The 13,171-nt window shown below is 41.3% G+C and overlaps 1 protein-coding gene across 2 annotated transcripts; it reads right to left on the bottom strand.

Annotated features, from left to right (window-relative positions):
* Positions 1-1,201: 1,201 nt before the first annotated feature.
* Positions 1,202-10,318, bottom strand: shox (shox homeobox). Of its 2 annotated transcripts, XM_085385404.1 has the most exons (6): positions 9,688-10,317; positions 7,828-8,036; positions 4,451-4,508; positions 4,176-4,285; positions 2,036-2,257; positions 1,202-1,672 (listed from the first exon to the last, which is right to left on the bottom strand). In XM_085385404.1, exons 1-6 carry the CDS (start codon positions 9,932-9,934, stop codon positions 1,583-1,585), a joined length of 936 nt encoding a protein of 311 aa, XP_085241530.1. In that variant the 5' UTR covers positions 9,935-10,317; the 3' UTR covers positions 1,202-1,582. The 2 variants fall into 2 exon arrangements, with proteins under 2 accessions (XP_085241530.1, XP_085241531.1); XM_085385405.1 differs by having other exon boundaries at positions 1,531-2,257; positions 4,176-4,264; positions 9,688-10,318.
* Positions 10,319-13,171: the final 2,853 nt, after the last annotated feature.

Genomic DNA, 13,171 nt, shown 5'->3' with positions numbered 1-13,171 from the left:
CCATATATTTAGCACGGGTCTGACAGCAGTGTTTAAAAGGTTGTCAAAATAAACGATATTTCATCCCAATGTTTTTTCTGGAACAATTTGTAACATACACGTTGAATTTATTTGGAAATTAAGGATGAAAAAGACAAAAAAAATCACATACAACATGCAAAATTAAACTAATCGTATCATAAACAACTGCTCGGTTTGGGTTAGGGTGCTGATTTGCTGATAAAACACTTTTTCCTAAAAATGCAAAAAGCAAAAAGGATTTCTTCGACCGTTGGTGGAGTACTTAAGAGAGCTTATTTTCATCTACCTTAATTTCTGCTGAATCCAAAAATGTGCTCATGTCTTTCCTCATAAAAGCTGTGCCTGATGTATAGAAAATTGTCTGAATACATAGGAGGTTATGTAGGGATATGGCACCTGGTCTTTAAGGGGGTTTTCTCGAACTAAACAAAATATACACTGCTGTAGAAAAACTGGTGGGTTTGGCAAATAAACTGAACACTCCAACAGTGCATGAAAAAAATAAAAGTAAAATAAAGTCATTGGGTCTCTTTATCATTGAGGACTAACTGCTAGCTGTTTTTACTTCTTTTTTTCTTTTTTTGCTATTTACAGTATTGCACTTAAACTGCACACCATTGCATTTCAGTTTGACTGATGCTTTCTTCATATTTTTTCAGAATTACAAAAGAAGAAAAGAGGAAAAAGGAAAATCCCATTTATACCCTTTATCTAAGATAATTGTTCTTTTTGCTGATCGCGTGACGATATCAAACCCAGCTCCCCGCTTTAATTAATAAAGTAGTATCTGCTTGTAGTGCCATTTGTAAACACCCACGTGTGAGACCTGAAGTGCAAAGGCGATCTTCACTTCTTTACCCAAAAATACAACACAACAAACAGAAAGGAAAGAAAATAATAAAGACAGAGCGAGAGAGATAGAGCACACTTTGAGGGAGAAATGCAAACCAAAAGTCTCGCCAGCACATGCCCGACAACACAGAGCAACGTCTCTCCAGTCTGCGACTAACAACAACAAAAAGAGGGAGAAAAAAAAACGGATTTGTTGCTTTTGTTAGAGCATAAGTCCATCAGAAGAAGGGTATCAGGCTCTAATGGAGGCCTTTGACTTTGAAGGTGTCGGGGGGAGCATGTTGGATGGCAGTGTTTAAAACAGCTGTCGAGTGTTAATGTCAGGTGCGGATGGAAACCAGTCCCAGTAACGGTCCTCCATTAGAGCTCATGCACTTGGCAGCAGCAGGGAACACAGTGGTTGGAGACAAATATGGCCTTTTTTTGTTCTTTAAATGTTTTCTTCTTTCGTTTCTCTAGTGAGGAGCGGGGCACGAGGGGAGGGAGGGGGGATTGGGGAGGCGGGTGAAGGTGAGAGCCGTTCCAATACCTCGGTGGGGTGATGTTTGGGTCTGTTTCCCCCCCCCCCCACACACACACAAGTTTAACCCTTTGCATTGTCAACATGGCGTCAGCCAGCGTCAGCGAGGCTCTGCTTTTGGCCCTGCTGCTGCCTGCCAGTTTGCTTTGTTCTAACATCTTCTGGTCTGACGGGCCCCGGGCCTGGCCCTCAGACAGACATCCACATGTGTTTGTACGGTCCTTGGGATGTGATCTGTGCCTGGAGTGGACTGAGCCACTGGCCCCGCAGAAGTCCTGCCTGTTGGGCGAAAAGTAAAAGGTGATTTCATTGGTATTTAATTACCGTTCTCTACAAGTGGTTTGTTTTGGCAGCTGGTTTTGTGACAATTTTCTCGCTCCCCTCCTCCTTTTCTTTTCTTTTTTATTTTCTTCCTCCACTGTTCTCCCCCTTTCTCTCTCACACCCACTCTCTCTCTCCCCCTCTGTTATGTGTTCCTCTCTTTCATTCTCACTCAGTGTTTTTGTTTATTTTAGTTTTAGCTGTGAGTGTCACGGCCCTTTCACAGGCTCAGTCTTGTGTGAGAGGCGATTATGGGCATCAGGCGAGCGGAGGGGCAGCCCGGTGGGGTCAGAGTCCCAGAGCCTCGGTGTGTTTTCTTGCCTTGAGTCGCAGGTCGGCGATGCTCGAGTTCTTGCTGTTGCTTTTGGCGGCTGCTGCCACCGCCGCCGCCGCCGAGGCCGAGTCGGCCAGAGATGCGATTGGTAGTCCGAAAGGAGGGGGCGGGAACATCAGGTAGGGCGCGTGAGCGGCCAGGTGAGGGTGCAGGTGAGGGTGGGAGTGGGCGGAGTGGGTGACCCCTTCCAACTGGAGCTGTGCTTGGACCTGCAGAACAGTGAAAACGTAAAGTCAGAATGAGCCCCTCAGGACAAGTGTGTGTGTGTGTGTGTGTGTGTGTGTGTGTGTGTGTGTGTGTGTGTGTGTGTGTGTGTGTGTGTGTAGGGAGGATTTAGGTTTCACAGTCTGACACTATTAAATTCCCCCTCAAAGCTGTTGCTTACAGTGTGTTTTCTATGAAAATAGTTAAGGGCTGCACTCTGCGCTTTAGCCCTTTCTTCATGTCAGCTATTCTAAATGTTAATGAATCATACATTGCTCTCAGACACCACATCCAATTTAATCGCCTAGAATCAAAGTCTTTCTAGGACCCAGAACAGATTTGTTTAATTCAGACTGAGGACTATGGTATACCCTTGGAAATACGCAGTCTTGTTATCCTGATTATGTATTCAATTGCATAAATAAACTATTTTGCACTGAAAAGATATTCACATATTTGGAGTTATAAATATTTATCCAGACATATTCCTGAGTCAAGGGGAGAAAAAAAAGAAAAAGAAACCATAAGGAGCATAGGATATCAGTTTTCACATTCTTGGCAATTATTTTATAAGAAGTAGGTGAAAATTAAGCATCCACTTACTTCAGAGGGAGAGAGCTGAGCCTGTTGCCGTGTCTCATGTGTTTCAAACACCACAGGAAGAAGTGGGAAAACTCAAGTATTTCTAGCTTTCTTCTCCAACCAAAATAGCACGATAGAAAGTCAAAGTTTTAACTTGACTAAATATTATTTTTAGTTGTATTTTAGTATAAAAATGCAAAAAGGGAGATTTAAATCGAAGTTGTTAAACGAAAGGGAAAATTAATTTGTACCCGCGAGTTTGTAGTTGCTAAGCGCTGCAGCGGCATCCGAACAAAACCTTCTGCAAAACAACAAATTTTTCCACGTATCGCGTTCACCGAAAGAATCGGGGAACAAACTGCAGCCGTGACTGATAATTTCCAATTGTATAGTGCGAACGCGATTGGTTACACAATGCAGAAGGACCACTGGAAAAACAAATCACAGTTATGAAACTTGATTTTGTGGGTTATGGCAGAAATTAATCTGTCTCTGAAAATGGAACAGGTGACGTGGGTTCAGAGTGATTGTGTGCTTTCGGCCCGGCACACACACAAACTTTGCATTGCTTTAAAAGACACAAGTCTTTACTTTTTTGTTGACAAGAGGTCACGACCTTACCCATCCACCAGCCGCTAGCCATCTCCTCATTTCCCATGCATATGCAGCGTTGTAATATCTGAGTCCATGCATGCCTAGTGCCTGTTTCAACCTCGTGCAACGTGCCTCTCTCTCAGTATGCAGGCCTCAATCCTCCACCCCTGCCAGTGCAGCTCAACGCCAATATCCATCAGAGCCCACTTCATTCCCCGCTTTCATCATCTCTTTTATGTGCTCACGCCCGCCGCACTGTTGGCTTAATTAGGCCGTTGCTTTTAGCCAGGGTCAAGCAGACAACACAGCAACCGGGACGTAGAAGCAGACAGCAGCAGATCAAATGTCTGCCCACCTTTCCTCTCCCTGTACGGTCCAACCTTCTCCCCACAGCCAGAAGGTGAAAGGTGCACTGAGGTCTACCACCCCCACCCTTTCACTCCCCTCTCCACGTATGCACTCTTTCATCACTTCAGTCTAATAGCTGCACATGGCTTATATACATGCATGTGGAAGCACAAATATAGAAGGCCCACTCTGACACCAATTCCACCGCACATCCAAGCGCAAAACAGTCCAGTCTCAACTTTTACATTTATTTGATGGGGTTTTTTAGAGATGACGCATTACTTGTCACCACTGGATTATTTATTTTCCTTTTTTACATTTAAGATTATTTTGGTTTCTGGATTATTTTTAGATTTTTCAAGCTTTGTCAATTACCGCAAATATGAAAACATGGCCTACCTGTTGGAAGGGCATCCGGAGGGCGCCCATATTGACATAGGGTGCTACTCTGCATGCGTCAAGGGGACTGCCGCTGCCCAGAATAACACCTGGAGAGAAGGGAAAGATGTCTGTCAGACAGCCAGACAGTTGTTGTTATGTGAGATGAGGAGGTCACAACTTTTTTTTTCACATGCAGTCATAAAAATGGTGAAACTGTGTCAAAATGTAATCAGTAATAAATTCACTAATAATAATATTAAGAGGCCAAAATAAAGGGAGCAAATTGCATTCACCTTTGTGCATCTGGTTTTCTTGTTTTCGACACTTTGCTCTCCTGTTCTGAAACCAAACCTGCAATCGAAAGAGAAAAGAACTGATTAGAATAGATGCAAACAGTTTCTATCCTATTTGTTGTCATATTTAAATAGTGAAATTAGATTGTCATAAATGGACAAATGTATTTATTTTTTTGGAACCAGGCAAATAAAAACAGGGGAAATCCAACACACGCAAGCAAATAAAACCTAAGTCACGTGTGTTCACAAATAAATACGAATTGTAATAATTTTCAAAGAGGAAAAAAAATATTAGACTGTAAATGAGACTAAACTAATTTATAGATTAAAAAACATACTTTCAAAACTGAGCTAAATGGACTGGTTCTTATATAGCGCTTTTCTACTCAAAGCGCTTTACACAACTGCTTCATTCATACAAGCACTTTTTTCTTTGCTCTGTCTAACATGCACACAGAGCAACATGGGGTTAGTATCTTGCCCAAGGATATTTGGCAAATGGGGATCGAACCACCAATCTTCCGATGACCTCCTCTATCTCCTAAGCTACAGCCACTTAAAGTCACTGTAACTTAAACAAAGTTCTAGTAGGGTTGTAAGAAAAAGTGTAGCAATTTTACAAGGATACTGTGATCCTTCAAATAAATAAATAAATGTCATTAACTACCTTCCAATTTGCTGACTGCCTTTGAAGCTGCAGGCTGCGGGCCTATTGTTAATCACCATCAACTTAATTTGCCTCGTTGAATAACATTATCTCCCCTCCCCTTCGACCCCCGCGATGATTATCGTTTACAGATGCGAAAATTAGCGACCGGTGGCGGACCACAAAGGGCGCCGACTGATGATGTTGCTGACGACTCGGGGTGCCGTGACGCCGTTTTTAAGCTGCGGGGGAGCGACGTGCAACATCGTGTCGATGGGACTGCAATAACAGGGGAAGTCGATAAAGCGTCCATTAGGGACCGAGGCGAGAGAGCAGGAGATAACAACGAGGCGAAAATTACGAGGAAAACAAATGTCTCGCTCTCAGCTTCACAAAATATCATCCAAATATAGTTTTTACAATAAAACCACAGCAGTGAGATTTTCCTGTCAATGCATTATCAATGTCTATAAATCCTGTCCACGTAGAGTACATAATTATTATTATTATTATTGTTATTATTATTATTATTATTATTATTATTATTATTATTATTATTATTATTATTATCATTATTATTATTATTGTCATCATCATCGTGGTGTAGGCCTGAAGCTAAACACTGCACATTGTCGTTATTGTTTGCGATTGTTTACGCCGTGAGTTATTAGCTCTACAGCGGTAAATGATGGTAGGAAAGGTGTTTATGAAAATCCCAGGTGATTTTGCATAGACGCACAGTAATCCCTCAGATAAATCAAGGCTAATATTAGACGGGCCCGAGATCAATTCCAATTACGTGCCAGTATGTTAAGCAAAGTGAACTACACTGGTTCAGACAGTTATTTCTTCATTAAGGGCCACTCAATGATGCGCTTCACAAATACCCTAATCTCATTTCCTTTTTGATTTTTTATTAGAGACAGTGAATAATGACATTTAATTTAGCAGCGCGCCAGAAACCCAAAGATATTAGTCCTAACCGAATTACTGCCTGCTCCTCACCAAGCTCTCATAACTTTCAATTAGATTCATTGACAGCTGCTCGGAGCGCAGGTTCACAGCCTGTAACAGCCCTGCTGCAATTCGCTCTCACTAAATCTGGAGAAAACATGTGCCAGTGCGCACCCCCCCAAAAGACAGCCTGAAAATGCTTTATTTTTTTTTCCTTCATCTTTTTTCCCCCAAAAGAGAACATCGGTAGGTTCCAAGTGTCTATTTGATAACATAAAACACACACACACGCAGACTCGGTCTTTATCAGTCATATTTCCTCCATAAATAATTTTAATGCACGCACTTTATTAGCGATAATAGCAGTGTACTGCTGTCAACTAAGTCCGCTCAGGAAAAAAGGTAGTCGGTGGCTTATAAAGCTCTATGATGCGGCTTATTCATCCGATTAGATATAGCTGAACAGCAGCAGAGTTGGCCCAGAATTGAATTATTTCTAATCTGTTTTTATGGGGACACTACATCAAGCCAATGGCAGATATTACAAAGAAAATGAGGAGCGATACGAGTTGACATAAGAGCGCGTCCCCTGAAGCAGCCATTCAGGCTCTTCATTCATTTTAATCACTGGCTGGATTTCTTTCTTCTTTTTTTCTACCCGCAAGGATGCTCGGATCGGAGGCACAAGGCTCCACAGGCCTACCGCTGCAAGTTCAGCTGGCTCTGAGGCTATCCATCCTGGACGGTTTACAACTGATTTACTGCTACTGTACGTGAATCTTTCATTAAACACACACTTTTAAAAAATAGTTATTTGTCATCCTTGTTAAGAGGGCATGGTGAACCCTCTACATTTGATATTTTCCTAAATAAATATTTTTTTTAAATAGTCAAATCTGCGGCAATTGTGCAGTCATGTTTCTAACATTTATAAATGTCGCAGTGAAACCGTCTCCCTGTAGGAATATTAGGACACCACAGAGAAAGCTAGACGGGGCTTTACAAACCTCCCCATAGGAATATTACAGCAATATTTCAGACGTGGAGCTTTTTCACTAACAAGCTGGATCATTTATTTGTCAAGTGGTCAACCTGTCACTAAACTAATGAGCTCCTAGCTTTTTATTCTTCTGTTTTTTATTTATTTATTTACTTGTATGTTTCAGGACACACGATGCGACCTGTTTATGTTCCAAAAGAAACCAGAAATTTTTTAAAAAGTCGTTTTTTCACGTGGCTCACACGCAGTCTTGCGTATTTCGAGTCATTTCAAAGGATTTTAAACGTGCTCAGTGTGCGAGCAAACACAACAGAAAAGGTTTATTTAAAGGCTCCAAAATGACTGCACAGTTTTATAATATATTTTCAAGTTTTTATAGCAATATGCGTGTTTTATAGCAAAATTATTTCACGATGGATCCACATGGTCCGGTTTTCCACCTCAAAAGCTAAAAATATATTTTCTTATATTTTCGGTTAATTACAGTGGGGTTTCCTTATAGAACAAATTAAGGGCTGGCTAGATCACTAACATATTTCCCACAAAGCAGTGATGCCACTTAACAAATCACCCACACACACACGCGAGCTTACAAGTGTTGCTTAACAACAGCAGAAATATTTTCACACTACAGCCGTCAGACAGACAGACAGACAGACAGACAGCAAAGCTTCTTGGCCGCTCCTCACACAGCAGCAGCAACAGCACGATTTCCGCTCTGCATCACAGACACGAGAGTGAAGAAAGTGAGTAACTTATGTGGGAAATCCTCACCTGCACTCTGGCCTCGGACAGTCCCAGCCTCTGGCTCAGCTCCTCTCTCATGAAGGCGTCCGGGTAATGCGTCTCGTCGAAGAGCCGCTCCAGCTCGTTGAGCTGCTCCAGGGTGAAGTTAGTGCGACTCCTCCGCTGCTTCAGTTTGCCCTGTGCATCTTCATCCTCGGACTTCACGTCCTCCTTTTTCTCCTTACACTCATATATCCCTGTTAAACGGCCCACGGGTGGTGGGGGAAGGAAACAATTATTATTATTGTTTTTTAAAGGAGAAGATGCGTTTAAAATTCACACATGCACACATTCCAAGCTCAAAACACACATATCACAAGTGCGCATTAAGGGTTCCCCCCCATATAGTCAACACTGGGCCCTGACAGGGGGCCTTAGGCCTGGCACTTTGACAGCAACACACACACACACACACACACACACACACACACACACACACACACACACACACACACATTACACAGCTTAGTTCTTCAATAGAGAGGCCCGTGGCTGCATTTCCAGCCTCCATAAGTCAGCGTGCAATGTCAGTGCCGTAATGGAAGTAAATCAGTCAATATGGAAGCCTAATAAGGGTATAAGCGATTTAAAGAGCAGAGAAATAAGTCCCGGCTAAACGGAGAAGATTTAGGCCTAATTACTCACCTCCATAAAACAGACCTTTAGGATATCCATAAAAATCATCAGCCAACAGATTTTTTTATTTAATCACACCATTACGCTGCGTGGCTGACAGTACACTATAGCCTAATAAAAATAGAACAGCCTATATAAGCAGCTATTAAGTGTTATCAGTGTTAATTTTAGCAACACAGCTGACAACTGCTGCAATTAATGGCCTTTTCTGTCTCATTTTACTGTTTGTACTTTGCTGACGCCGAACTGCTTTTTTTTCTCTCAAATGAAAGTCATTTTAACTTAAATAAAATCCGATCAGTTTATGTTAAAAAAAAAGACAGATTTAATTTAAGTTATAGGGCTGATTATTGCCCCATAGTGCTGACTCCATTTTTTTAAACTCTTCTTACAGGATAAATATAGAAACAAATCCACTAAATCATAGTTTTCTGCCCACTGCACATTTGTGACTGCTGAGTGAAAGGAGGCCTGTGCTCCTGCTGTATGCTACTTCACAGACTGGAAATGAATAAAGTGATTTTTAAAAGGTAGATCTATTTATGTTTTCAGCTTACACACGATTTTGCAACTGAAAAAATAAAAAGATTTATTGCTACTCTAGAGTGTGCAGTCTAAGGTAGCGTGGCAATCGGCAGTCCTGCAGGCTATGGGTTTATACACTGCATCATAATTGCATTATATTTAAGCTTTTAAACAACGCCTGCTAGAATGTACAAGAATACATAATTTACTAATAAAGGCAAAAGAAAATACACTGCAGTGCTGACTTAAAGTAGGTTGTTGCCGGATAGTTTAATACCGGCATAAAATGATGACATATAGTCCAAATAAAGCTAAAATCATTATTAAACATTAGACATTTAATACGATTATATTCTACAGAACAAATCTTGCTGTATTTTTTCTTTCCTTTCGTTTGCAAACTATCATTAAACAGTTAAAGCGATGGTCTGGCGAAGGGCCCGCCTCCTGCTTTGTAAAATTATCATTGCAATAACAGATTAATGCGTTAACTTTGGGGAACTACATTGACTAAACGCGGTTACGTAAATTCAACTCTTTTTTATGCGCGTAGATTTTGTACAATTATAATAATTAAAACAACAACAAGAAAAATGCTTCGCTCCGGACACACCAGACAGCCGAACTTGAGACATTTTCCCCGACATCACGCGGGAGCATTTCTCACAATTAAAGTGAAAACCTTACCCTCTGTCGCCCTCGTAACATTAAAGTCCTTCAGTTTCTCCTTCTCCAGCTCGACGTGGTCCTTGAACAGATGCACCGGGCAGTGGTTGCTCTCCGTAATGTCCTGCAGGTTTGTCTCCGGGCTGCCCAGCTCCCTCGCCCTTGTCAAGCCGCTCTCCAAAACTTCCCTGTACGTGATACTCTCTTTGCTGCTCTCCTTGGTTTTCTGATCGAACGATTTCGACACGAATGCCGTAAGTTCTTCCATGGTCAGCTCTGTCGCTCAGTAGTGCTCCTGCTCAGGGAAATCCACCGTGAATTCTCAGCATATACCGTCTCTATATACCAGTGTACAGCTCACGGATACGCTCTTTTAGGAGGCTGGCAGCAGCGATAGATAGAAGGGGTGGAGAGGAGGTGAGATCACTCCTGCTGTTGTGACTGTGTATTTGAGAGCACACTATTTATACACGGCCACCTCAGCCCAGCGCCCCCACCCCTTCTTCCCTCGGATCTCTGTGTCTCGAGCAATTACAGGCCGGCTCGACTTTGCAGAATTCAACTTTCAGCAGCTTTTTTTTCCTCCTTCTTCTTCTTCTTCTTCTTCTTCTTCTTCTTCTTCTTCTTCTTCTTCTTCTTCTTCCACAAATCAATGATGGAACTGATGGAGGCGGTTAATTGAATTACGGGGTCATTAAAATGCCTATGGTGGCTCACTCCTGTGAGGAGGCTGTATATGGCTGTTGTGTCTAATTAATTCGGCGAAAATTTAATTAACGCGATTAGGAGATAGAAATGCGGGGTTTGTGGAATTTCGCTTTGATTTCCTTTGTCATTTGTTGACAAATGTGTTTGAACCTTTATGTGCGCATGAGTCACCAATAGCTTCTGGTTTACATGCTTTCTGGACTTGTCTGAACTGGAATTAGCACACAAGATTCCTGAGAGCAAAAGGCACGGAGGCAACGATCAGCATTATAAAGTTGCGAGTGAACTGAAAATATGAGGACTTGCTTCACAATGAACGGGTACTAACGCTGAGCCAGTGAAAATTACAATAGATATTAATAATGCCTAAGTAATGTCTGAAAAAAACAAGTGACCCCCTCCTCCAAACATTTATTTTCCTCAAAAACAAGTGCAGCCAAAATTTATTTGATTGGAGTTCTGAAGTTATTTTCCACTGCCTACTGCAGATAAGTGCATATCATATAAATGCATACAGCAAAACAGCGGAAAGTAGCCGCATATAAAAGCAACAGATGCATAATTATCGGATAATGGTGTAATTAATATTTTGGTGCTCTAAATTCGGGTCTCTTTTGAGTATTCAACTGGAATCCTTCGCGGTTTCCGTTTACAAATAGGGAATAGAAATCAATAGATATCAGCAGTGAAAAAATGTGCCCTCTTTTTCATGGGAATAAGTGAGCCCATAATGGCTTAACGTTATCTAAGTCGTTCATCAGTCCAGCACACAAACACAAAAAGGCCGAGAGAAGAGTGCGATCCCCTGGGTCTGCCGCCCTGAGCGGCCCGCCACTGTGAAAGTCTCATATCTCAGCCCTCTAATGACTCGGTTTGATGTCTCTCCATTTATCAGTAAGCCCGCTTCACATCACTGCGGCTGACGCACAAGTCGCGGTCTCTCCCATGTTCCATGAACTGCGCCTTTTGTTGTTAATAGACCTAAATCCTCTTTAAGACGTAAATCTGCGCTCCCAGTCGTGTGCCTCGATATCATCCCACAATAAAGCGGGGTTTACAAAAGACGCACGTGTCTGTAACGAAATAAAACACCAATGGGGTTTTATAAAACGGAATTAAAGGCGATATTGAACTTCTACGCACAACTCCTGCGCTCCATCTAACTTTGAGGTTTTTTTTAAATACACTTTTTATTTTTATTTCTTTATTTTGTCCTTTAAAGGATATTTGTGTTGGATTTGAGATTGGATTTGCATGCAAAAACTAAAAAAAGTCAGACACAATAAACCAGTTTTTAGAAATATAGTATTTTGCTACCACAGATGATTTTTGAAAAAGTATTGTTGGATGGTGTAGTCACACCTATACCTATGCAACATTCTCTCAGTGAGACAAAAAAAACACGCCAAAACATTTTCCCAGAATGATAAAGGAAAACATATTGCCAGAGGGCCTATAGGCAGCGCCTGTTTAATATGAATGACGAGCACGGCGCCCAATTAAAATAAGACAACTTATAGCAGCGTGTTCTCGTGTATCTGCTTAATGTTTTACCACGTTTTTATGCCACTTCATTGTTTCTGCTGAATAAACAATAACCGAAGCAAAGGCACATTTCTTAGCTCCACTTTCTCTAAATATTTATTGCACAGAAATGTTTCTGCATGTAATCTGACAGACATGAGCCATGTGTCGGCCAATCAGCAGCAGCCTGGAGGAATATCAGAAGAAATCCAGGAGGGATGCTCTTTACGCACCAACGCTGGTGTCGCTACAGTTTAGTGGCCAAAAAAAAACCTCTTAAAGGGGCCTCAATCATAACTACACTTGCCGTTCATTCCCCACGATTCAAACACCCCCTCCTTTCCTGCTTCACGGAGGAAAACACGTATTTTATTTTATTTTTAACTATCCAATAACTTAATTATTATCGGTTCAGGAATCGTTATTTTAGCGGAGACAAATAAAAGCTACTAATTATTATTATTATTATTATTATTATTATTACACAGTAATTTAATTATTTATTTTATTTAATTAATTTAAAATTTGTACTTTTTTGTATTTCTTTTTTCTAAAGCATACATGTATAAGAATAACGTTTTATTTTATTTGATGTTATTAATGCCACTTTGTATATACATTTGCATTTACATTTGATCATTAGCTATTTATCCCATAACATTAATATGATCACATTTTATTACTATTTTCATTTTAATGACATTTATATACACGTCAGTGTTGCTATTATAAATTAACAATGTCTATAAATCTAATAATGTCCTGATCAGGGAGCTGAGGAATTCCTTCTCTACCTGCATGTGAAGGCTTTGGAACATTATCAAGACATCAGCAGACTTAAATGAGTCTGTGCTGGCTGGTGCAGAGCAGAGACAGAGAGACAGAGAGGAAGAGAAAGGGGCTGGAAGAGAGGGTGATAAGGTGGGGAAATACTGTAGCAATGCGAAGCAATGAGCAAAACAGGATTGTGTTGCCCCCATTGATCACAGTTCAAATTTACACATCTGGTCATCGTTTAAATATTAGAAGTGAACCGCTTTGGAGCTCTGTGAAGCATGTGTGAGGAGTCTAATCCCTCTGGGCTGTCAATACTCACTTTTGACAGAGGAGGAGTAGGGAATACTGAGAGGGTCAGAGCAGTGTCTGCCTGGACACAAGTCTCACCTCCAGCAAAATGCCACAGCACTGCTTCAACCTGCTGCCTCTGCCAAACTAATCCCTCGTGTGTGAAGGGGGGGTAGAGCCTAAATGCAAATCTCACGTCCTGTAAGTT

The sequence above is a fragment of the Rhamphochromis longiceps genome, linkage group LG16 (genome assembly GCF_057381845.1).
Source record: "Rhamphochromis longiceps isolate RC_006_pf linkage group LG16, R_longiceps_female_GT1.1, whole genome shotgun sequence".
NCBI lineage: Eukaryota > Metazoa > Chordata > Actinopteri > Cichliformes > Cichlidae > Rhamphochromis > Rhamphochromis longiceps.
This window is presented reverse-complemented; position numbering and strand designations above follow the sequence as displayed.

Bases quoted from the DNA above. Each gene is read 5' to 3' on its own strand.
- shox (XM_085385404.1), bottom strand. From the start codon at position 9,934: ATGGAAGAACTTACGGCATTCGTGTCGAAATCGTTCGATCAGAAAACC. The intron at 4,509-7,827 runs GTGAGGATTTCC...TTTCGATTGCAG, and splicing joins TGTCCGAGGCCAGAGTGCAG to GTTTGGTTTCAGAACAGGAG. The intron at 4,286-4,450 runs GTGAATGCAATT...GCTGTCTGACAG, and splicing joins AGAAAACCAGATGCACAAAG to ACATCTTTCCCTTCTCTCCA.